At 39.0% G+C, this 26,395-nt stretch overlaps 2 protein-coding genes across 28 annotated transcripts in view; both read right to left on the bottom strand.

Annotated features, from left to right (window-relative positions):
- kcnma1a (potassium large conductance calcium-activated channel, subfamily M, alpha member 1a) overlaps positions 1-20,492 on the bottom strand; it is a 132,090-nt gene extending 111,598 nt beyond the window's left edge. For 5 of the 17 annotated variants that reach the window (XM_081725111.1, XM_081725109.1, XM_081725110.1 and 2 more), the window contains exon 1: positions 19,559-20,488. In XM_081725111.1, the coding sequence (XP_081581237.1) occupies positions 19,559-19,843 (285 nt within the window). In that variant the 5' untranslated portion in view covers positions 19,844-20,488. Of the gene's footprint in view, positions 1-19,558 lie in introns of all 17 variants that reach the window. The other 12 variants (XM_081725102.1, XM_081725103.1, XM_081725105.1 and 9 more) reach the window with 8 other exon arrangements.
- A 4,050-nt stretch (positions 20,493-24,542) lies between these two features.
- Positions 24,543-26,395, bottom strand: part of dlg5a (discs, large homolog 5a (Drosophila)) — a 35,709-nt gene continuing 33,856 nt past the window's right edge. For all 11 annotated transcript variants that reach the window (XR_014126411.1, XM_081724427.1, XM_081724431.1 and 8 more), the window contains 2 exons: positions 25,824-25,933; positions 24,543-25,695 (listed from right to left, as the gene is read on the bottom strand). Coding sequence is in view for 10 of the 11 variants with exons in the window: in XM_081724427.1 (XP_081580553.1) it covers positions 25,592-25,695; positions 25,824-25,933 (214 nt within the window). In the remaining variant the exon portion in view is untranslated. The remainder of the gene's footprint in view (positions 25,696-25,823; positions 25,934-26,395) is intronic.

The raw sequence follows: 26,395 nt of genomic DNA, 5'->3' as shown, positions 1-26,395 counted from the left end.
TCAGAGTGGTGAGTCATACAGCCCCAGCCGTGCACGCACGGACCGCTAAGCTACACGAGCCCCAACAGCAACTATAGTTACAAGAAAGGTCTACTGACCTTATGCAGCGATTGACTCTTTCTATGATTTAACTTTTTAACTACAACATTCGTCTAGTTATTACCTGTAGGCTGGATGGAGATGTAATATTGTTGAAAGTCGCGGAAAATGGCAAATACATTAGCTAGCCAGCTAGGTTAGTTAGCGTTAGCTACAGCTGCCATTTGAGGACGCTTTATCTAGTTACTTGTACCGGCAGCTGTAATTTAAAAATTGTTTCATTTTTTTAATATTCTACCTTGGAAATGAAATTGTAATATCTGCTGTTTTCACAATATTATTATTCAATAAAATTCAAGCACATTATTCAGTAAAAGTAATTATTGAATAATGTGCTTGAGATTATGACGCATTTTAGCTGTGTCCACTCACGTTATGAACTAAATACATGGGAAGGCCGACCGATGGTTATTAACCTCACTGGCTATAAGTCACTGCGTGATCAACATTGTAAATGTAAATGATCAACATTTCTGGCGCTTAATCGTCACTATTGGAAGTGTTGGATTTAACCAGATTTCTTATTTTATGTTAGCAAGCAAATAACTATATAGCATAGAAATGCGCAAAAGAATCCAACTGAACATAATTCAGGCTTATGAAAATAAAAAGCGATCTACTCTAGATTCTTCCGAGAGCATTGCGAGCTATGAGTGTGCTAAAGATATGACAGTCGCTAGCAAGCAGCTACATATCCATGGTCCTCCCGCAGAGTAGGAATAAGGAATGAATGTTATTGTTTTACGTGTCTTTTTGATTGTATTATAGCAGTTATGTTTTGCATATGATATTACATATGCCTGTTTGCTCGTTTCTTTGGGCTAACTAAAACGCCATTGGGAATGAGGCGCGAATGAGTATATATTAATATCATTGTTGTTGTTATTTAATATAATGTATAATAATGGCGTATATTGTAGCCTATTGTTTAACTGGCTGATTTTCAGGCCGGTTGGTTGGTATTTTAAATGCTTGCGAAACAATCTATCTTTTGCTAATGTGTATGTTTGTGTGGAGGTACCCGACGGGTACGGGGTAGTGATGATGGTTCTTGCGAGTACAAGGAAATATAATCCTGCCGGCGCGTTGGCGCCACTATTCTTAGATTTCGTGTCTAGAATATAGTATTTTACGGTGGCCGAGAAGTCCCATTGGGATACAAGTTACCCTTCACGCTGCAAATCAGAGCATGCGCTGCAAATACACCGAGCGTGTTCATCAAAAGACAACACATGCGGTACAAACGTGATGCAAATTCACGAACTATATACACAATCAGAAAACACTTTATTCAAAATGATAACACGTGCTATACATTTTAGAAACGCTGTGCAAATTCAGAAAACACATTCAATTTAAGATACACTGCAAATCCAGTCACAATAAAACGTGTGTAGTTTCCGTTGGACCCGGGAGTGTTTCATGTATTTTCTGAAGTTGCATGCGTCTATTTTGGGGAGTTTTGCGCCGCGTTTCGTAAATGTAGTGCACGTGTTTTCATTTTGATAAATATGCTTTGTGTATTTACAACGCGATGGGTCACTGCCACTAGCTAGTTAGAGATACCTAAGCCTAATGTAAGTTGCTATGGCTTGATATTTTAAAATACTTCAATTAGCTACAAACCTCCCTCTCGTCTTTCAGTTGTTAGGACTAGGCTGGACGCCCCCAACACGTCCGTGTTCACGAAGAACAAAATATCTCAGGAATTAATGCATTCTGTCAATCACAAGTATCCTGATATCTAACTGCAACCCATATGATGATGATTTAGAAATACCAGAATCCTTCATCCAAGATAAATATAGAGTGGTGGTGAGATTAAACAAGCGCCAACACGTGAGTCTTCTAAAGCTAGACTTCCAAATAGTGAAGTCTGTGAGAAATCCTTAAGATAAAGGTCAACCCAGTAAGACTCTCATTGATGAAATTACAGAAATGTCTTATCTAAATGTCGAATGCATGGAATGGAATGCCATGACATTCTGCGTTTTAAAAGAGCTGGCGGGCCGTCTTATGGCAAAATGCGTTTAAGAATAACAAGAATAGGGACAAATATTTTTCAAAACATCCTATTACAAAGCAATACTTAAAAAAAAAAAAACTTATTCACTTATTGTAACCAGTGATATTAGCAATATGCAGTAAGCCAGAACATTTTCTCAAAAGAAAAAAGGGGTTAAATATGATGCATTAGAACAAAGAAGAGCATATAACCAAACCATGTTCAACTGACTGCTTTTAATTTGTTGTATTACAATGGTCAGTGAAATAGATTTGTGTCATGTTGCAGTGTGAGTACAGCTGATGACTTAAATGTTCATTATAGTGCGCATACCCCTTTGAGTTCTTTATTGTTCTTTGGGGGTACGAAGATGAATGGGGTTAATTTCCCCTGACTCTACTGCTGTCAGAAGCTGTCCATTTTCAGAGACACAGTCCACATGTTCCTGACCTTCTGGGGAAACATAAAATGATCTTATCTGTGATGGAAGCTCTGTGTAAGGATCTGGCTGAGACAGAGTATATCACCCATTTCACATCACAGTAAATGAGTGCATCTCCATCTCAGACCCAGATAGGCTATATCATCCGAATAAAGTATCTGCTCATGGGAAATGTGATGATTATGCAGTGATCTATACTTTTGTGCTTCCCACAGGTCCCCCTTGCATTGCTGTTCCACAGTCTTTCTTTCCCATATTGGAACGTAACTTAATAAGGCATTGAATTGTTGACCCAGATGTTAATAAACCATTATTGTACCACATTATATATGATAAAAGTCATAATGAGAGTATTAGCAAGACTTCTGAGCCATTACAGTTAAGTAAAGTATTCCACTGTCTGAGTGTCTCACTGTCACAGGCTCAGATCAAAAATGAATATTCTTAATGCAGATCAAGCCTAGACAAACCAAAATAAAATTCCAAGAGTATGAATGAACCGACTTTTCAATCTTTTAAGCTGCTGTTTACTACAGCTGTGGAATTACTGTCAAACGCTGACTGTTTTTTTGTTTGGTCGGTTGGTTTCTTTGTTTCCCCAGGAGACAGCATTTATGGGAACAGCTAGTATCCCCAGGAGTTCCAGGCCTGGCGCGCTTGCTGGAGACTGATCTCGCCGCAAACACAAACACGGCTGTGGACCTCTGCATCCTGCACACTCTGCCATGCTCAGCAAAATGCTTCCAATTTTGCCTAGCAAAAAAAATGGGCATAGAGCATATGACACTCAAAGCAATAGGGCCCTTATCTCTGTATCATGATCAGCTCAAAGAGTCATAAATTATGTCATATTTGCCCATGCTGTTTGCCTACTGGCTTCATTTTAGCTGGCAGTTGATCACTCACTACCAATAACTGATAATCAGTTTGTTTAATATTGGGATGGGGTAGAGAATGTACGGAGAAACCTGTGGCTTTCTTTGCAGCACTATGATGAAAGAACCAGTTGCTGTTAGACATTAGATGTGCTCCATCCATCTCTGCTTTTAAATCTAGGCTAAAGACAGTAAGAATTAAATGCTACAAAGAGCTTTAACACAGTCATCATTCGAAATTCCAGGCGGAGGGAGTCCGTTATGAGATAAACCTCCATGTTACCAAGACAACTAAGCATTTAAAGAAATCTCTTTAAAGATTGATGTCAACATCTTACATAAATCCTTAACACTGAGGATTGAAATGTAGGCTAGTTTTGATTGGTAAAGCTTAGAAATCATTTGAATTAAACTGGTGTGCCAGTAACTTGCATAATAATGCTTGCATGGGGCTAAATGAGAAGTAAAAATGTTCTGTATGTTTAAGACAATGCAAATATGACCATGCTAAATGTCCCCACTAGATCCTATCACTATTAGGCACCTTAAAACTATTAGTTGATTATTAGTTTAATATGCATGCTCATCAGAAGTATTTTCTATTCATGATCTGAAATAGCCATTAGGCTGTTGAAAGCAGGTCAGTGTCAAAGCATATGGAAAGTCCTACCAACTGTTCCTGTATTATATATGGCAGTGAGGATCTGCAGATAGCTTCAAAGGGGCAGCATAGACCCTAAGAATAGGTCTGAAGTGAACAGCAGTTAACTAAGTTTCCTACACTACAGTAACAGCAGGCTTGTCAGGAGCTCAAACAGACCTCCTAAACTTATCAAGCAGATCAAAAGTTGGCAAAACCATTTCAATAAGAATAAAAATAACATCTTATTTGACAGAGATGCCTTGAAGATGTATAGTGGATTAATAATTCACAGAAATTTAAGAAAAGCCTGAATGTGCAATAATATTTCACCAAGGTCAGTTGGGTATTTTTACTCTATTGATTTACACAGACCTGAACTATCTATCAACCACAAAACACAATAAATTATGCAAGATAAGTATCTGTGTCCACAACAAATGAGCACAATGAACACTAAATTATAAATATGGGATTTCACTTTTGGTAGGTGTTATATTTGTTGAATGTCTTACAGTAAGTTTTGCCACTCAAATGCACATAATCTGTCATATTTTTTTGTTTGGGAGTGGGGGGGGGGTGAATTGCAGATTATGAATTGCAGGCACATTAGTCACATTTAATGTGACATTTAATTATTTAATGTGTCAAAGGGTACATTTTTAAAAAACTGATAACACATGCCAAATAAGGACAGAAAGGTTGTTGCAAAGATGGACTGTAGTGGATTGTCCATGATCACCAATCACCAACCAATCCAGCCAACCACAGGATAGTGACTTTAAAAAAAGCATTAAAGAAAAAAAACAACAACTGCAGACTAATCTTAACAAAAATGTTTTATGTTACTGAAAACCATATCTAACATAACAAAAATGTTACTGAATGTTGTATGCTTTATAAAGGACTACTGTTTAAAAGGCAACTGTATCCTGTACACACACACAATGTCACATTACCTGCTGTTGAAAGTGGAAAAAGTAACACGATGTGATAAGTCCTTTCACCCATTTCCCTCATCCATATGGTTGAAGAAAGCAAAAGATGCTTTTAACCTATAAATATTTTGCCAACTGTTGCAAACCTGGTGTTGGATCTATAAGAGCATGGTCAGCATCTCATTGGAGTCTTTGGGTACAACTGCTTATCACAGTTGTATAACAGCTCAAGGATTATAGGTCCACTTTACAGGTGCAGGTGCCCCCCATGGTACAAACGCGCTTCCTTTATGATGTTCCAAAATGATTATGTAGTTGTACACAATCCTCCACAAATCCAAGCCCTTTTGGCAAACTGTTAAAGCTCATATTAAGATCTATAGAAAATACAAGTAACATGATTTTTCTAAACAATTTCAAATTCACCAGCAAAGACTGCAAATGATCTCAAAAAGGGACCCAAGTTACCAAACCATCATAACTCCACAGAATATTAATTAATAATTAATTTAGCTAGCTAGCTAACTATTATAAGAGGTCATTTAGATTGCTACTCTGCTCAAGTTTGCATTGTTTATTGTATTTTAATCATCAGGAAACAGCTTATACTGCATGTCCAGCATGGCCAGTTCCACTCCTAGAGTACCCATTCACAGCACAAAGGAAGCCCTTTGTTTTATATCTAAGCACTGAAGGATCTAGCATCCAACTTATACTGACTTTAAAATGAATAAACAGTTGTATGTATGTCAACTCTCATAAGATGACACATCATTTCACTATTTGTGGGGTCATCAAAAACTGAGCATTGATCTTTATTTAGTCTATTTAAGAGTGGCTTTCCTATGTCTGAAACCTCCTTAGTTTCCATATACTGCATGAAGTTGAACTGGAGGTCATCTGTCTTGGGTGGTAGATTTCTTTAGTCCACTGCTTTTCTTTCTATTTGAGACATGATCTAATACAAGGAAATAAACAGTTTTCAGCCTTCATGTCCTCGAGGACAAATCCTACACAATCTGCTTCTGTAATCTGATAGTTTTCTCAGTAAAAAACAGGCCAAAGAAGGCATCTTGGGCTATAACTAACAGAATCCTTGGCTTGGGAGATTTTATTACTTTAAATGGTAAATGATGTAGGGTGTAAAATTACAATTTATTAACAACAGATGAATTAAACTAAAGTCAAGAACTTGTTAAATGTGTGCATTATAGTCAGTATCTTATGTTTTATTAATATGTTTATAAACATATTGGATTTTGATCAAATTTCCGTAAATCAAAGTAATTGCATGTGTATTGTCATACCACCCCACCCCCCCTAGTACACTACACTACCCAGCAGGCTGTTCGTCACCCAGCCAACTACTCATCCAACCACAGACATTCCATCAGATCATAATCACCAGAAAACTGATTTCACTTGGGACTATGTATATAAGCCTGCCTAGATACTGTACCTGGTTTTGTGTTTCTCGATTCTGATTTTGATTCTGCCCCCCTTTTTAGAGTTTTCCTGCCTGGTTTTGGATAGCTTTTCTGGTTTTTGACACTGACTGCTTTTTCTTCATGATTCGGATTACCCCTGACTTTGTCCTTTTGGTTTTGACCCTGGTTTGTTCATCCACCACTGTGTTGGAACACCAATAAAACTCCTATTTTATATCCGTGAACGTCTGACTTTGCCTGGCCCAGCATGTGTTTTCGAAAATTCCTGTTAATCTATTAAACCTGCTAAAATTGCACTTGCTAAAACATAAAAACATTTATAATTGAGTAGGTTAAGTTCCACTAATATTGCAATATGTTCCTAACATCTACTCCAATGCAGGGTCTTTACAACTAGCATGTTATGGATGAGGCTGTTTGAGCATCTATAGTTGACAACATAAATACCTGGAGCAGGGTTTCAATTGTAAGATTGTGTTTGTATTTAGCAAAGAACCTCTAAAGGTTATTTGATTTTTCTGCTAAGAAAAACATTAAATGGAATGACACTCTTGAAAGACATGCAGATGGACATAGTAGGAGAATGGATGACTGATTCAAAGGCACATTAATATACCACACAGCCATTCAATTTCTCTGCACTTGGCTGCTTGATGCGCATGCTTTTGTTGTTGTTTGCTTCTGCGTGGTGTAAATCTGCAGTTGCTGAGGTAATTGGAAAGACAAAAAGACAAATGCAATTTCCCTCAGAGCACAAACATCTCATCAAAGTCAGAACCATAGCAGCAAAGCATGATGCTTAGAATCAACTGCTATGACTGGCAGGGCTCGAAACAACACAGAAATTATTTGAATCAGAAATCAGACTTTTCTTTAACAAACAAGCAAAAGATATATATATAATAATATATAATATATATATTTGCTCACCATCTATAATGTACATTCTAATTAGTTAAAATAAAGAATATTACTTAGTGACCTTAGTATATGAGTTTATAGCTATTGTATAACTATGTTCTGAGTGTACCATTTGATCACGGATCCCCAACTTGGCTTTTCAAAACCTGCCTCCTGCTGAGGGTAACTGACACCCCCACCTAGTAAACATACCTCATATGTACCTACGCATACATCCCCACTTACTCCATGTAACACATATGTGCCTTCACATACAGCTCATGGCTCTTGAAAACACTGATTGTTTGCTGTGTAATAAAAGGGTTGAAACAGAACTCTGCAAATGGGGGAGAATCTCCATGAGATCTACATTGGCGTGGCATTAGAGCCAACTAGTGTCAACCAGCACCAGCGGTGTCATTTATTGCTGGTGGGTTTCCTCCTCTACTGCTATGACAGGGAGAGGGAGAGGGCATGACCTCTGAGAGGTTGAGACCAGGGCAACAAGCTCTGTTGCTGTAAAATGACCCATCACCTCTTGCCGGGCCTCTGCCTGCCGTTTTCTGCTCTGCTGGAGACACACAAAAAGAGCAGCCCATCGGGAGAAGGTAAAAGGAAAGAGGAGAACAGGAATGTTGCATATGGCCATCTTCTGAGAGGACAAACTGCATGCTTATGGCCTTGAGGGTTTCTATAGCTATAGGGTTGGGTGAGGAAACTGTGTTCAGGTCTGCCCGAACACTCTAGCTGTCAGTTAGTGTTCAGCCTGTCCATCTTGGTACACTCATGATGCCCATGTCAGGTACATTTCTATAAGACATAAAACTGTCTAAATGTCAAGCTACCCTAGCTACAAGTGTCTGCTGAATGAAAGTGGTAGAGCTCAGAGACGGCTATAAATCTCCCACTGTCCCCGGTCCCTATTACATAAGAACTGTTGCATTTCCTCTGTGGCCTCTGTTGGGCACACACAGACAGACAGACAGACACAGACACACACACACACTCCTCCACATGTATTCTTAAACAGACCTATGTGGAAAAATCACTGCCAGCTAAATGGATTGAGCAGGGAACGCTGTCAAATTTGACATCCGGCAGGTAATTAAAGAGCACATTTAATTTCCATGGCCAGTCCCCAGAGTCAGTTTAACTGCTCCTCGATGCCTAGCTTGGGTTACGGCGCAAAACGTGCATGACTGTGTTGACACTCGAGAGCCACTACCTAATTTCTTTGGCGACCTGGGACAACTTTGACCCCAACCCTGTTTATGGAGGCGAAAAGCTGGAGCAGGAGTTGCCAGCTCACAGACCTGTCAATGCTTTCTATTCCTGGAGGGTGGAAACCTGTTCCTTAAAGGGAAACAGGTACCAGTGCTAGAGGGGACGGAGAGAGAACTGATGCAGCTGGAAGTCAGGAAAAGATGTGTTGCTGCTGGGGGTGGGGAACAGGGCTAGAAATGGAGGCAGATGGGGAGAAGCAGAGAAAAGAGAGAGAGAAGGACAAGCTGGGGTTCTGAGTAGGTGCCAGCACTGATCCTGCAGCAGCTGCGCTCGTTTGAGACAATGCTTAGCAGGGCAGCTGTGTGGATTTAGCCCTCCAACTCAGCTCCACCAACCATGGTGATGGTGAACTGCTTCCCAAATCTCTTCACAAGTCACCATTAGCATATCAAATCACAGCTTCGAAGGAAAACTCCCATACAAAACCGCAATACAAAATGATCGTTAATATGCACTCAGCATTCATCCGCATGACATGTGCTGTCCACATGGACAGTTAAGAACAGCCAGAAGAAATCACTGCTCTTATGAAAGAAATTGTTTGATCATCTTTGTTATGCTGCAAACTGTGGTATTGAAACAGTGAGTGCAATGAGGAGGAGCACTTTGATGTTAGGCGTGAGTGGATGCAGGATGTCATTATCTTCCCCACACTAAATATGAGCAGGATCATTATTTGTTTCTTACTACATTTGCTTAACAGTCTCACAATGATAATGCTTCCCTATTGCATACCACTTACAGTTATGTGCAAAATAACAGCAGTCTAACATCACTGATGTATTTAATTACTGATTTTGATAGAAAAGATAATACAGCAGGGGAAAAAAATTCATGACTAGGTGTAGCCGAGTACTGGGCAACCAACAATCAACAGTCATGACATGCTCACTGCTAATTGGGTGTAATTGACTCATTTAATGAAAGGGGCGAGTTCAAATTAATAGCAGTGTGCAGTTCAATTATTGAGGTCATTCATTCCATGAAGAAACAGGTGTCAATTATGGCCCTTATTTAAAGAAGGAGGGCAGCAAATGTTGTACCTGCTGGTTTTAGCTCTTTCTCAGTGAGTAAAATGGGTCGTTCCAGACATTGTTCCAAAGGAGAAAGAACTTTGATCAAGAAGTTGATTGCAGAGGGGAAAACATATAAAGAAGTGCAGAAAATAATTGGCTTCTCAGCTGAAATTATCTCAAATGCTTTAAAATGGCAAACAAAACCCAAAACACATGGTAGGAAAAGACATACTAGAATAACAAGAATGGCAAAGAAGCATCCAATGATCAGCTCCAGGGAAATCAAAGATGATCTTCAGTTACCCGTGAGTACTGCAACAATCAGAAGATGCCTATGTGAAGCCAAACTATTTACGAGAAACCCTCGTAAAGTACCATTGCTGAAAAAAAAGACATTTTGAAAAGGTTACAGTTTGCCAAAGAACATGCTGACTGGCCTAAAGAGAAGTGGTGCAACATTCTATGGACAGATGAGAGCAAGATTGTTCTTATTGGGTCTAAAGGCCACAGACAGTTTGTGAGACGACCCATAAACACTGAATTCAAGCCACAGTACACTGAAGACTGTAAAACATGGAGGGGCAAGCATAATGGTTTAGGGATGGTTCTCATACTTTGGAGTCAGACCCATTTATCGCATACCAAGCCCCATGGACCAGTTCGAATATATCAAAATACTGGAAGAGGTCATGTTGCCTTATGCTGAAGAAGAAATGCCCTTGAAAGGGGTGTTTCAGCAAGACAACGACCCCAAACACACCAGCAAGCGGGCAACATCCTGGTTCCAGACCAACAAGATTGATGTTATGAAGTAGCCAGCCCAATCCCCAGACCTCAATCCAATTGAGAATTTGTGGAGTGACATCAAAAATGCTGTTTTTGATGCAAAACCCAAGAATGCAGAAGAACTGTGGAATGTAGTCCAGGTAAGCATTGCCTTACAATATTTGTAATAAAAATGACCCAAAGCTTTGCATTTACAGTAAAACACTTAATGCCCAAGTGAGGTTTGTTATCTAAAAGAGTAATAGAGTCATCATTCAAAACTATTTGAAAAGCTCACATAATTTTACTATTTCCCAAATAAATTCTACGCTTGTAGTGTTCTTACAGCATGAAAGGAGTTAAGTGTGAAATCACGTGCATTTTCTGCATTGTGTGCTGCTCGGAAGCACTGCAGGTCTAAAGAGCAGCGCCAACGGAGCTCTCCATGGTTCTGAAACCGTGAATTTCAGCAGAATCACATGTATTATGCATCCCATCTGAACTGAGAGACTTAACACTTGCAACACTCAAGCAAAGCAAATTCATTTTGCACTCTAGATGTGGTGGAGCGGCTGAATGCTAACAAGCCCTGTGTTGCAGAATGGCCCTGCCCCATCAGCGAGCAGGAGATGCTGAGCAGCAGTGGCAAGGCTGCAGGGAAGATACAGGGCATCAGTATGCAGGAATACAACAACAGTGTATGAACACCAGAAGGAAGTACAGTTCCCTTTATCACTTCAAAGACCATACGCAGGAACCTAGACAATCAAACTATAAGAACTGACTCGCAGAGAATTTTCATTTTGACATCAGGCATTTGAATGCCTATGGTATGCCTGGCGGTACGTCTATGGGAGATAACATGTACACGTGTGTGTGTTTTATATAATTACTCTGACTTTATACTATAGGCCTTCTAAATCTTGTGTTTGAATTATTAGGAATCACAGGCTTAACCTACAAGAAGAATGTTGAAAATATTTGAGGAAAGTGGATAAGTGTTAAGATATTTATACTGAAATGTTATGTCAATTTCTCTGAGGGGATAGAAGAAAGGCCTTTTCAGGTATAAATACTCACATATTATATAGAGTTAACTGCATTATATACTACAATAAGTTAAATCAAATTAAATGTATCAAAATTAAATCAAATTATATGTATTAAAATGACAATGGTTGTGCTCATGAACAGTTGTTATGGAAGTTTAGAATTTTTTGGATCACAAAAATATTTTTTTCATCCAACTAAATATGTTCAATATACTGCCTGTACTGTATCACTTTAGTCCAAGAAAGTATATCTTATACTAACTAAACTAATCAACCAGGGGACATATATTCATTAAAGGGAGCAGTTGCAACTGCTCATTAATGCAATATTTCTAAACAGAGAGCTGAGTGATTTAGGTGATAAACAGATTCAAGAAGCCTCAGAATTTATAGAAATGAGGAAACAAGGCACAATCATGAATAAAATGTTTCTGGTTATCCAGACAAGTGTGCAATGTATATCAACATTTATTCTAATACCTTTCAGTTTGGATACTTTTTTCCTGTGTAACTATAAACAGATCATCCTTCCTCAGGCCCTCAGGGGCTGGCTGTGAAACTCAATAGTTCTGAGGCTATTGACTGATTAATACTTTGTCTTCTCTGAATGTCAATGTCTATCAGTCAACAACAAGGTAGTGTATTATCATCCATTTTTAATGAGGAGTTCACAATGAAACAGAGCCCCACCGGACAGCATCTGTACATGATGTCTACATGTCCAATCACTTAAAGGCAACATGACAGCTTACTCTATAAAGGCTCATCTCACTTTTAGAAAGTGCACCTTCTTTCTGTGCACATAAACATTGCTAGAGCCCCTGAGGCTCTGGGGAAAAATTAACATAGAGATGTTTATTTAGCCAATAGGTAAGAATACAGAAGGTGGAAATATATTCTTTAATCTAGATTACATTGCGTCATTCTGTAATGCTGGGTAAAACCCAGTAATGAAGCAAACAGCTAAAACACTGCACATCTTCTTAAAATGATGGCAGCCAAACACTTAACCTTTAAAGACCCATGGAAACCATTCCATCTTATCACACCTTTGTACTTTAGTGCATGCTTGGTGCCAAACAGGTTATTAACATTTCCTGCCACCAGTGCCACAACCTGTTATTAGCATCTCAGCACATGGGGGAGATGGAAGCACATGAGTGAGCAGCCCACGTCACTGGAATGTCCTCTACACAACGCTCCTCCCCTGCCCAGCTCAATGCAGCACCACGCACCACTCAAAGCGGCAATTATGAGGTTACGCTTACCATGAGGCGGGCAAAACAGCATGCAGTATGCTTCAGGTTGGACAAGCTAGTGAGCCGACACTTTCCCAGCCGTAGAGCTAGACCCGCTCCTGTAGTGTCAGGCTACTTTACAATAGTGGGCAATATCAGGGCTGCAGATATTTCAGAAGAGTGTCCCAAAATTGGAAGATTGGCACTGGAGATGTGAGCCTGTTTTCTTCTTTGTTTTCTTACTGGATGTATAGTGGCACAAGAGGGGGCATGAAAAGATGGGCTTTGGAAAGCAGAATTAGTACAGTGAGGCTAAGGTCACAAGTCAACAAAAATATCCCAGTATATATATATTTTTGCAGATAAAAAAGTCAGCAAAAAGAATCCTGAACGTTAAAAAGGAATTGTGTATGTAAAAGCCAGCATTTATGGCTTTAAAAAAAAAATTTAATTAAATAAATCTTACTGTAAATAACTCTCCTGCTGTCCTTTAGAGACACCTAAGGCAAAGTATTATCCTCCAGAGCAGCCACATAAAGTAATGGGGAAACAATAACACAAGATTAGTTTGGTTTGAGGGAGACACTAGTGAGAGTAGCCAGCACCAAGGACAAGTACCACTCAGCCACTTCAAAGACAACAGCAGCTGAAGCAGCTCCCTCTCCCCAGGTCCCAGGTCCCCCAGCTGCATGGAGCTCCAGAACTGGCTGCAAAACAGTCTCAGCATTGCAGCTTGTGTCGGACAATGCTAATGGTTTTGCTCCTGCCAGTAGGCCCTGGACTTGAAGGCTTAGCCCTGGCTGGCTGTCCCTACTGCCTTGCATGCATCCCCTGGGCTTCTCAGAGTGAACCATACCTTCCTGCTGAACCTTGACACTACATATTTCCTTCAGTGCTGAGATACTATTAATAGTGTAGTGATGAGAAAAAGAAAACATAACAGCATGACATGAGCAGGGAACTATTTCTACATTGTGTCAGATGTAGGTATGGTATGATGTGTAGCTTTACAAAAATTACTTTTAATCCCCCTCAAAGCCCAAACTTGCATGTAGGGTGGATCATGACAAAAATTAACAAGTCTGAAAAATTGATACTTTAGTGCCTCTGTCATCAAATGCTACAGGAACAACAGCAGCAGTGTGCAAATCAGTTACAGCTCAAAAATTTAGCAGTGGTAATGGGTCATGCTTTTACCTGCCTTGGCCTAGCAGATGAGTATCAACAAAGCATGTCAGAAACCCAAGAACTTCCATTACCGAGACTGCAGCTGGAAATCAGTCCAGCAACCAAGATACAGAATACTTAAACAAGCCTACAGACCACATACATGTGTGTAGACCACATACAAAGCCTACACACCACATTCACAAGCATACAGACCACATACACAAACCTACAGACCATGAACACAAGTCTATATTCCACATACACAAACAAAGCACATACACAAGTAAAAATTGTAAACTAGGGATGATGGAGATCATCCTGAACCAGAATTTGAATGCATGTTTCAGGTTTCACAATGCAAGTAAATGATACATAAACGAAGAATAACTATGCTATAATTTCCTACCATATTCTATTTATAATATGTACATTAAAACCTTAAAGATCCACTATGTGTAGATATAGTTAAAAATGTGCAACATTTATTGCATATATTACAGATACTTTACAGAATTTCCTTTGTTTTTGTTTTTTTTTACACTCACCGGTTACTTTATATGGGACACCAGACTAATCCTACATAAGACCACCATTTGTTCTCAGAACAGCCTCAGTTCTTTGTGACATGGACTCCACAAGGTGTTGGAAACATACCTTTGTTATTCTGGTCCATGCTGAAATGATTTCTTTACATAACTGCTGCAGATTTGTCAGCTGCACATGCGTTCTGCGAATCTTCCCTTCTACCACATTCCAGTGGTGCTGTAGTGTATTCAGATCTGGTGGTTCTGGAGGCCACTGAAGTACAGTGAATTCATCGTTATAATAATGGAACCAGTTTAACTTCATTATCATTCTGGAAGTAGCCATTATAAGATAAATTGTGGCCATAAAGGGATGCCCATGGTCAGCAACATTTCTCAGATAGCCTGTGGACTTCAAACACTGCTCAACAGGTATTAAAGGGGCCCCGTGTGTGTTAAGAAAACATTGCACCATTACACCACTGGCTGAACAGTCTGAACTGTTGACACAATGCAGGTTAAGTCCATAGATTCATGTTGTTTATGCCAATTTTTGACCCTACCATTGGCATTTCGCAGCAGAGATTTGTCAGACCAGGCAATGTTTTTTTTTTAATATACAACTGTCCTGCTTTGGCAAGCCAATGTCCACTATATTTGTGGATACCTGTTCTTGGCTGACAGGAGCGGAACCCGATGTGGTATCCCACTATCCATCCCATCCGCCTCAAGCTTTAACAGATTGCACATTCTGAGATGCATTTCTGGTCACCGTGGTTGTAAAGACAGGTAATCTGAGTTACCATAACTTTTCTGTCAGCTTGAAGAAGTCAGGACATTCTCCCCAATTACTCAATGATGCATTTTTGCTCCCAAAACTGCTGCACACTAGATGGTTGGTTGTTTCTGTGGCAACAGTCTGTGTAAACTGTTGTGCATGATAATCCCTGGAAATAAGCAGTTGCTGAAATACTCAAACTAGTGTGGCACCAATGACCATGCCACAGTCAAAATCATCCAAATAACATTTATTCCATTTATTATGTTTGATATGAAGTGAAGCTCTTCAGCTGAGTCTGCTCTTTGGTCACATGATTAACTGATTAGATAAGTACATAAATGAGCAGGTGTACAGATTTTCCAAATAAAGTTTATTTTTATGATTTCACACAAAAGCCTGCTTTGTTAGAATGTATATATTTGAGTTCATTCCTGCTGAGAACACACTATAGTCGTTCTGACCCCAAAGGCTTTGTGCTGGACTCCCTGATGAGGAGAGAGAGGGAATGACAGCTGATTGTCGGGTGTGTGCTGTTCGCCTGTCGACTCAGAAACAGCCGGCGTGTTGCCAAGCAAGAGAGGGTACACACACAACAAACACACTGGGTATACATGTCTGCAATCCTGTCTGCATTAAAGGCAAACAAAGCTCAGCCTTTGGACACAGGAAGGGCTGTACTCCCTTATTATAGATACTGCAGTAAAACATAGGTGCTTGGTTGGCTCTAACTCAGATCTTAGGGGTTTTGAAGGATTAGGCAACTGTTCTCCATAAAATCCTCAGGAAAAAGAAGACTAAATAAGTAAAAGGTCACTAATTGGAGAGCAGATCCTATTTCAAAGGAGAATCATTTTGGCAAAATAGCTTATTTGTCAAAGAGAGAAAACTGAGATTGCAACAGAGCCGAACAGTAATTAGCTTGGGCAAATAAAATCAATATAATTTTATTGGTTTTTTTTCTGTCTTTCTGACAGCTTACAAATAACTGCTGCTCAGATAATGTATTTATAAAGTTATTTTCAATTATATTTGTTGACAAAAGGCACGCAAATTGTTACTTGACAATCCAAAATGTATTAGCAAAATAATCATATATGACATTGTGTATAAGAATGCTCCATATCTATTTTCAAGATCCATAACATGCATTCATGTATTTTGTGTATTCAAAGTGTATTCAAAGTGTCTCCTGAAGCACTTGCATTTACACATTCTAGCTGAGGGGTAAGTGAATGGCCACAGGAAGACAAGCTAAGAGAAAGTCACTATGCCATCTTTGTTGTGTAACCACAATGAGAAGAATATAAACAATGTGAATGGGTAAAAAAAAAAAAAAGCAAAAGAAAAAAAAAGCTCATTAAACATCCTGACCTTACACTCTACTCAAGTCCCTGAAATTGCAATTCAGCATGTCTCAGGTGGCCTGCGCTATTAACAGGGCTGCTCTAAATATCCTAGCCGCACAGTTTAATGCTGCACCTTGGTTAATTCACGAAAGCCATGAGCATGTAGTAGCATTCCTTGCAGCAAGCTGCTGCCATATGACACACTGCTGAGTTATGATGAGCACATGCCACAGGATCTCTCTCTATCTTTCTATCTGAGAAGCCCCGCCCCCCACAAGTACCACACCAAGAAGACGTGCCTCTTTCAGTCAGCTGTGCCACAGATCATATTTCACCCTCTTAATGTTCCTAACAAGCATGCTCCCCCTACACAAGTGTCAAAGCCTGGCCACAAAGTCACCCTGCCAGAAAGCTCCTTCCTCCAGGAAAGATGCCAGACTCTGCCATTCTCTTCCCGCCATTTTCATGTCTTCCTGGAAATGGGATACAGTGAGACATGGCTTGTATTCTTAATGGTATGTCCATCAAACACACAATTACCGATCCACCACACAGCTAAGTTATGAGTTGAATAAAGGCACCATTTGCAGTTGTTGGGTGGATCCGACTCCTTAGTGAGGCCCGTAAAGTGATGGAAAGTTTTAATTCAAGTGTATTCGATTGCTAAACAATACAGACATAGCCCTGTTCGTTTTTTTAACAACTTCCATCTAAAGAAGCAGAGTCACAGTGTCATTTTCGGATGCTTGCTCTGTTGGAATGCTTTTTCATGTAGGTAATGAAAAGGTAATGAAGACTGGAGATTTCACAGATGTCATTAACCCTATTCATTTAAATAAATAACAAGTTCAGCAGCCCTATGTAAATGTGAGAGACAGACTCTTCAAATAAATGTAATATAGCACCAATAAAATGTTTTCACATATTCATTAACATATTTTTAGGATAAAAGAAAACCACCCACCCTAAGGCTGTCTCTTATGCTGCCTAGCCTGCCTTTCAACCACTGCTGAGGACGTGCTTGGGCGGGCTAAGACAACCGCCCCCCCCTTCCCCCCCACCCAACCACCACTACCGCGAAAGAAGATGAAAATACATTTAATTAACATACATACAAAGTGTATTTTTAATTCAACTTTTTATTTAATTAACCTTTTGATTAGCAATTATTTTATTACTTATGATACATATTATGATTGCGCTTAAATGTATTTACATTCGATGACCTAATAACAAAATAGTCAAAGCCCTGACTCGATCACGTTCTGCGTTTGCTTCATTATATTATAGGGGTTCACTTCCGTTTTTCCTAGCTGTTAGCTAGCTGATATGTACCGTTACAGTTACAAACTGCATATTCGAAAATACAGCATTTCATACCGTATAGTGAAAAAATCTAGATAGTCGCCTGATTCTGTACCGCAGTCGAAAGAGTCGCAAAAAGACGACCCAGCCGCTAAAACTGCGCGGTCTCTGTCCTCCTCCTTCACAAGCTCACCAAGCGAAGCTGTTGGCATTTTATAGTGTTGTGGACTTTGCCATAGACCCGTCTTGGTGTTCTTTGTATAATATTACAGTATTCATTTGTTAATCTAAATAAGGCTGGTGTTTGTATGAACTGGTGAACGTTTAACTGGATACACACAAATATACAAGACTGGTCGATGCATCTGAATTCAGCGCTAGTACTGAAATCAAGTTAGCGAGGGAGGAAAGGGATTCAACAAAGTGATTCTGGCGCCGGGGCTGCTTCCGACCAGGCATACCAACTTTGGTAGACAAAGGAATTTGGAATTTAACTGCTCTTAAGAATTAAGAGCAGAATATCTGAATCCAGGATTGAAGCATATAATTAGATTACTCTTTATTAGCTATTTGCTGTCCACAGTTCCGCTGACACGAAGCCTAGCAAAACTTAGTCTGCTTTCAAGTAAGTATTTCACAAAGATAGTTGAAGATTACTTTCCTATTAAAAAAAAAAAGATTTCAAATCATCACAGATGCAACTTAATGACTATTTTAAGTACAGAGTGAAAACTAACATGATCAAAAGTACACTCAGAAAATATTGCATTACATTTTCTTTTGAGGAATTAAATACTGTAGAAGTATTTGGATTCATTTCTGGCATGACTCGTTTTACTTATATTGAAGGTATATTCCTATAAACGAATTCCTATAATAATTTGTATATAACCATTAAATGTTATGACGTGTAAGTCAGTCATTATGCAGGACCATGATGATTGTGAGTGACGTACACGTACGCAATAAGACCTCACAAGAGCTTGTTGGTTTTAGCGTCATACTTCAGATAAAAGGGGAATTCCAGAAACACCACCACACGAGGAAGGATGGGAGGAGCGTGAGCACATTAAATGTTTCTTTCACACAAACGTGGCACACGCTATTTATGTAGGTCAACATAGAAGCAGCGGGCAATGGGGTTTTTTTTTTGTTTGTTTGTTTTAACCGCTGGCCCAACATTCCCTGATAGTTGTGTAAATACTGTATTGTTACTCTTTAACTGTGTCAGATGGCGATCATGATCACAAATGAATAGTTTATACACAGAATACAGAAATACACACAAAGCACTCTCCCATTACAAGTCACCAGTGTAGGCTATAATATGCAACATTTTGGTAGATATTAACCAAAACAGCTTTTTCACGATACTACCCGCACATTATACACATCTCTGTTTAAAAATGCGGACAAATAGATCATATTCAAACAAAATACACTGCAATGAATTTGTATTAAGAACTTTTGGACTAAAAAGCAGACCTAAATTTTAAGCTCTGGTCAGCATCATCTCATCTAGTGCTGAAAATGTAGGCCTACCAAGTTTACAAATATGACATGAAGCTTTTTCGCGAAGGATCAGATTTCTTCTTGGCCCGCTTCAGCAAATATGAATGAACGTGTTCTTATGCGATGCGTAATCAGTAAAGTGTTTTAAGGAAACAATTATACCCAGGCTTCACTGTCATGGTAGCCCATGAGTGAACTAAACGTGAAAGGTCAGTTACCTTATTTTTGATGTTACAGTGGCAGCAGACAGTCCACAGGTACTTGAGGGTCCTCCACAGGAGGATGATGAAGAGACCCCCGAAGAACGTCACCATGGATGAGGCAAGGAATGCCCACCACATGCGCTCGCCATTTTTGTCACAAGGTACGTCTGGTGAAAACGGGATCATCACCATCTTTGACATAGAGACAGAAGAGTCCGGATTTTTATTATAATTAATATTATTACTCATTATAGAGCTGCTGCTGCCATAGGAAACGTTGCCATCTGCCAGAGCTAGCATCTAGAAGCTTTGGAGAGCTCCTGCCAGCGCCCCCAACCCCAGCCATCAGCCATATTGCTTCAAATATCCCTCGCCGCTCAACAGTATTTTTCGATCCAATTTCTTCAATATGAAATATTTTTGTTCAGCCAAAAATTGTTGCTGTACACGCACAGTGGAGAGAAACCGCAGGTCTGCGTCGCTTTGCACGAGACATTTAAATCCGCAATAATGACGACTTACATTTTCATTTTGAGTGCTTTTCCAAAATTTCCAAAATCAGTGCAATCTAAAACAAATATGCATGTTGTGGCCGTGACCACCACTTTTCGTTACTGTTGTTAGCTTTAAGGTTTTACAAGATCAAAATGAACCGTGCTCTTCAATCAGCTTGAGTGCGTCCAAGATCACGGTCTTCATCCAGGGACACGCTTAGTGGCAGCAAATTGGTATTTTTCTCAGAAACGCCAACTTAATCAATGTCCTGAAAGGGTTTGAGTTGAATGGCAAAATCTTCTAGTCGTTCGCAGTTCGAATGAGAAACCTGCTCAAGTAACGGCGTTTTCATTAATATTTCGTGCTCAATAACAGCTGACACGACGAACGTCTCTGTCCCCATCCACTTGCCTCTGTGTTTCACAACGCCAGCTGATCCAACCCGTCAGATCTAGCTCAGAGATTGCTTGGAGATTTACAGGTAGGAAGGCGGAGCCAAGCCATAATAATAAAGAACACACCGCTCTAGGGCAGTTTAACCGTTCTTTTCGCTCCGTTTTGACTTGGACTTTATTATTTTGTCATATATATATATTTGCATGACAAAGCAGGATACATGTACATATCGCAACTCCAGAGATAAAATGGCCAAAATAGCAACGAAAACTGTCACTCCTTTACATGTTTAAAAAATGTTAAAATTATATAATTTTTTTTTAATTTTAGACCATTTCTGTGTATTTTGCGATGTTATCATTTCCTTATATTAAATTTGATTTGTTTAGCGTTTGAAACTTGTTGAGCAGATTCACTCACTTTTTCTCTCACACATATAATGACGTTGAGTATTATTAGTATATGAACTACGTTTTAAGAAATAAAAGATATTGGAGATCATTTAAGCAATTCCCAAAATATAAACAAAGCTTAGCATGAATAAGATGTGAAAATGATTTATGGCTTAGACTTAGTGTGTCTTATCTGGGAAATAGCGAAAACAAAATCTTCTGTGGGTAGATAGGTAAATGAGACGAGATACAACTATAATTTTGAATTAGATCTGGGCATCTTGGTCAAATTTCATTATAACGATTAATTTAAATTCAAACGGAAGTAAAACAGGGTCTATCCATACACAGTCAACTGTGTAAATGCACCTAAAATCAGACGAAACCCCAATTCTGTTGAAACATGGCGTTGTTGCAAATCATGGCCTTCACTTAATGTAGCTCTCTCTGTCAGGAGAGGGCAGATAAACACTGGTTGACCAGTAGTGGGTGGACACAAGCTGTTACACCTCCTAGTGGGCAAATAAGGGAATACATAGTTAGAGTATAACATGCAGGGCCCCAGAGCCCTGTTGCCCTTCAACAAATAAATTAATAACGTGTATTATGTATTATTAATTACAGGAAGCCATCGTTTGTAAGATGCAGTTGCAGTATGGTTAACTGATAATTCATAATGTGCCCAAATAAATTAGGTTGAAGCAACTATATTTAATTGTATTTAGCATTTTAGAATATTTAATTAGTAATGGTATTTCTAGTTTTATTTTCTAAGAAGAGTACCCTTCCTGTAGCTCACCAGTTGGTAGAAATGGCATGTATAGTCAAACAGGCTTCCACCATGTTATTTATGGAGGGCAATAGGATCCAGGATTGATCATCTTCCTGGAAACCTTGCCCAGCTGTCATGTAACAGGGCTGAAGAACCCGTTCACATAGAAGAGCATGGCATTGTGGACAGATGCAGCCACTATACAACCACTGAGGTGGTAATCCATTCACATTCCAAGGTGTGGAAGTTGGAATACATAGTGAATCTTGAGCTATTTTGGTGTGGGAGAAAGTAAAAGCAGGCTACTTGCCTGCCATTTCAGCTAAAGCTGAAAAAGGCCATTTAACACACTAACCCAGAAAGATCACTATCAGACAGATTAAATCTTCTCAAGTTCAGCAGAGCGGTCAGCAGCTGTCTTGAAACATATCTGTGGCAGGGCAATAAGACATGTTGCGTGAAGCTGGAGGGCATACAGAAAGCTTCCATGAAACTTTGCAGTTTAAGAGAAGCTGTAAGCCAAAAACATGCAAACAAGGCAAATGAGGACAAGGAGGAGATGCTTTCATTTCCATGATAGGGACCAGCAATTACCAAAGACAGATTCAGTTCTCCATACACACAAATCAGTGACACGCTACAACTGTACATTAGAACGCATGCACCTTTGGGACAGGACTTCACATTTATTCTCCTGTTATTAAGCAGCATAAAAATAGTTTAAAAGCTTAAGTAATCTATAGCGCCAAAAAAATGTACATACTTTAATGCTTCTTATGAACAGCAACGTTTTTCTCTACGAAGAACTGAAAACATGAAATTGAAAATAGGGCTACATTAGGCAAGTCTTAAAAGAATTGACAGATCTTAGAGCTGGTTCTTATTGTTAAAGACAAGTTTCAGTAACAGTTTTACCGCAATACATACAATATACAGTACATAATAGAATCATGAGTCCATTTTCATAGTTGCTTTTACACTGACAACAGCTTGGATACGGGAAAAGACAATCAGAAAAATAAATACAGAGGAAAACCCCATTTCATGCAATTAAGTTCTTATTGTAGAGTATCAAGGTAAGCAGTTTTATTTATTCATATTCAAGCATCCACAAATACTTGCATCAAATTTAAAACTTCTGCTGAATTGTGGAGGTTTTCTGGTGAACAAGAAGCTGAAATGTCTGGAATGGAAATTAGGAGGAATTCTACTTAGTACACATTATAGCTCATATGGCCAGATGATTTAATATAACAGGACCAGATCAAAACCAAAGAAAAGATCTGGAGCCTAGATTCATCAGTTTTAGACATGCAAGCTGAGATTTAGTCTGTGTAATTAGTTAAAAGTAGTTAAAATTTGCTTTTGTTGATTTCAGTTCTGTTAACTATGAACAAAATACATACAACCACTCATTTATCAGAAATGTCATGCAAAAGTAGTGTTTGCTTGGACATTGAGTTTATTTAACGTACTGGCAGTTTCTCTGAGTACTTTTCTGTCAACGTAAGTGTATGGTTTCTCATGAGTGTATTGTCTATGAAGCAATAGTACATCAACTTGTGCATAGTTTTTCAGTATTCCTTTCACCATTACTAATGATGTGAGAAAAAAAAAAAAAAAAAGAAAAAAAAGAAAGAAAGAAACTAACATTGTCAAATGCTAAAATTCTAGTAAATCACTATGTAAATCTAAGGTGGCTCAGTCGGAGACTAAGAAGTATCCCAGACAAAATCTTTTGAGAACATGTAGTAGAAAGGTAAAACAAAACAAGAGTCCTTAAGAACCACCCTTCTCCCCTCTGTGGCAGATTTTCTTAATAACTGCAGTGGCGAGGCCGCAAAGAGATCTCAACTCCAGCAATTATCGCCTAATCTTCCCAATCTTCCTTATAGTTGGAGACGTTTCATCAGCTCAAAGCAGGAGTTACCAATGAGACAACGTCATGCTCAATTAGGGGACCTGTCAGTCTACTGCATGTGCTTGGTCTCTTTCCAAAGGGTATATAGTGCAGCTCACTGGCTAAATGAGAGATTTCAGCCTGCAGCAGAATGAATATACCTTTCAATCACCACCTGGACTCATTTAATAACATAGTGTCATATGGAAAATGATTTTTATTCTGATGTTAATGTCTTTAACATTTCATACAAATTACATACTTTTATAATATTGAAAATCCCAATCATAACAGTACCTGTCTTCTAGAAATTCTTCCTACAAACAGCCATGTTGCATTGAATCCTTGTCATTTAAAACCTTATCCTACCTATTCAGAAAAGGTTAGGCACAAGTCACTGGAACCAAATGCCTAATTTCAACCCAAATTCCACATCTGGACTGATTTTCCTTTGAGAAAACTGCAATAAAAATCCCTTTTTAAATGAGAAATGTAAAAATGCAATGTTGTTTCTAATTTAAAAAGAGGTAATTAATGAAATGTATGGAACAAGTGATACAAATAAATGAAAATTAAACTAAAAGTAATAAAGCAAAGTACCTATTTTAACCTCTACTGATAACCTAAGAACAGCTATTGTTTAGGGTCCATAACATTGGAAGTGCAAAACAAAAATAAAAGAATTGGACAAATTGAATTTTGGCACATCATTAACTGGTGGGTCTACTTGTTTGAAAAAAAATATTGATGAAAAATGTGTAAAACGTTTAAACAGATTTAGCCCAAGAAACCCAATTATATTCACCATGCATCTCTTCCTTCCATGTTGCTTCTCAGTGAGTACATATAAAAGTGACTGACAAAGCAAAAACAAGAAAAATACAAAAAGAACATGCTTTTATCCGCTAAGACCTGACTGGACACCCACTACACCCCCCTAGGCTGATAGCCTAGTCAAAATACATACATAAACATCTTCATATTTTATTATATATATATATATATATATATATATATATATATATATATATATATATATATATATATATATATATATATTATCTCCATCCAATGTAGTACACAAGCTTTCCAGAGAAATAGGACATTTCAGAGGTTCTTCAACAGCTGTTCATAACATCAGAAGCACCTACTGATGAACCTGTCTCACATGTTCTGTTTCTCTGGTCTACTACACTGCAGTTTTTTCTACCTATATTATATATATGAGAATACACACATACAGGTTAAGTGAGTGCCTGTACTTCAGTACTGTATGCATGAGTACAAGTGTTACATTTAAAATTTCAATGTTCACTTTTAAATATATTCTCCTCTATGAGAATCTTAACACAGTGGTCTGTCTAGCCCTGGAGTGCAATCTGAGGAGTTTCAAACACCAGCCATTCACCTCAAAAACATGCCATTGTCATACGCTCAGGAGATCTCCGAAGGCACTTCCATTTGGCCCGTAAAAACTGCTTGGCTGCTGCTCAACGCAAAGCAAAATATAAGCACTATGACTCCAACCAACGGTCATTACATTTACACAGACAAGCTTTCCACAAGTCTTTATCCACAACATGTTTTCAGTACTCTTAACTAATGTATAGATATACATGTGGCATTTTGGTCAAACCTGGGGTAGGATACAGGGCTGATTTTGGGCTGGGAGTAAGGAGAGGGGACACGGGGTATAACTTCAATATAAAATAAAGGAAGAGTACACATTCAAGCAGACATTAAAAGAATTCAGCGACTGATTCTTCTGTAAACAAGTGTCTTAGATGCAGCATTACTAATCATTATATGTCCGTCAGGAAGACCAAAGAAAAACAACAAAAACTTCAGTGCTATAATCCTGCATCTTCGCAGACACACACACACACACGCGCGCACACACACACGCGCACACACAAATAAGAGGCTCTTTTACAATTAAACAAAATGTTACAATTCAAATAAAATGAATAATGACAGGATAACTAATGGTGATGCTCACTGTAGTGTACCTTTGTGTGTAGTGTGAGTGTAAAGCATAGTGTTTGTAAGCTCAGTTGTGAGAGGTGGTAGGTATAGAGGGCTGCGTTCAACACCTATGGAGAGCCCTGAGGAGTCCACAGGACTTTACTCTGCTCCTGATCCACTATAGTCACAATCTGAGTGCAAATGTAGGGTAACGTGCCTCCTTGGACGATACCTGCCAGAGAAACAATCAGGGCCAAAAAAAAAAAAAAAAAAAAAAGCATACGGCTATTTACATCGAACGGCAGACTCATCACAAACAGAATGATTGATGTCTTCAGTCGGGGGGGTGTATATCCAAACCTGTAAAGAATTTGCTATACTCCTGTTCTATCTTCTGGGAGACCTCAAACTGCTCCTTGGAATGTTTTTGAGATACCTTATCCCGCAGATACACTGGATCTTTGAGTTCTCTACACAGGGCACAGAGAGAGAAAACCCTCGACTGACACATCCATAATCTTCCAGTCACAGAGATATTAACATAGGCATTAATGCTGTTAGCACTCAGAAACAATTACATCAAAACAAAAGCTTAAGCTGTCACAATGGAACAGACATAATCCTTTGGAGGGAGGGAGAGAGAGAGAGCGGGAGAGAAGGGGCAGGGGCTTGGAGTTGCACACACAAATGACTACATAAAAAAAGACTCATAAAATGGATCGAAATTCCAGCTGTTTGATAGTTCAGTTACTAAACTCTGGGTGTCAGGTGGGTGGCTCATAGGGACAGAAAAAGAAGTCAAATATCTGGTGTGCAGCTTGGCTATCTGCACTGCACTTTCCTAGAGTGGGTATGGGGTGATCTCCTTCAATGTTATAGTTAGTGCTCTTTAGCAGGTCATGCATGACGGGCTTTGTTCCCAAGTCCAATAC

This window comes from Electrophorus electricus, chromosome 12 (genome assembly GCF_041902795.1).
Source record: "Electrophorus electricus isolate QZ-2024a chromosome 12, ASM4190279v1, whole genome shotgun sequence".
Classification (NCBI taxonomy): Eukaryota; Metazoa; Chordata; class Actinopteri; order Gymnotiformes; family Gymnotidae; genus Electrophorus; species Electrophorus electricus.
Note: the sequence above shows the minus strand (reverse complement) of the source record. Positions and strands in the feature narration are given on the sequence as shown.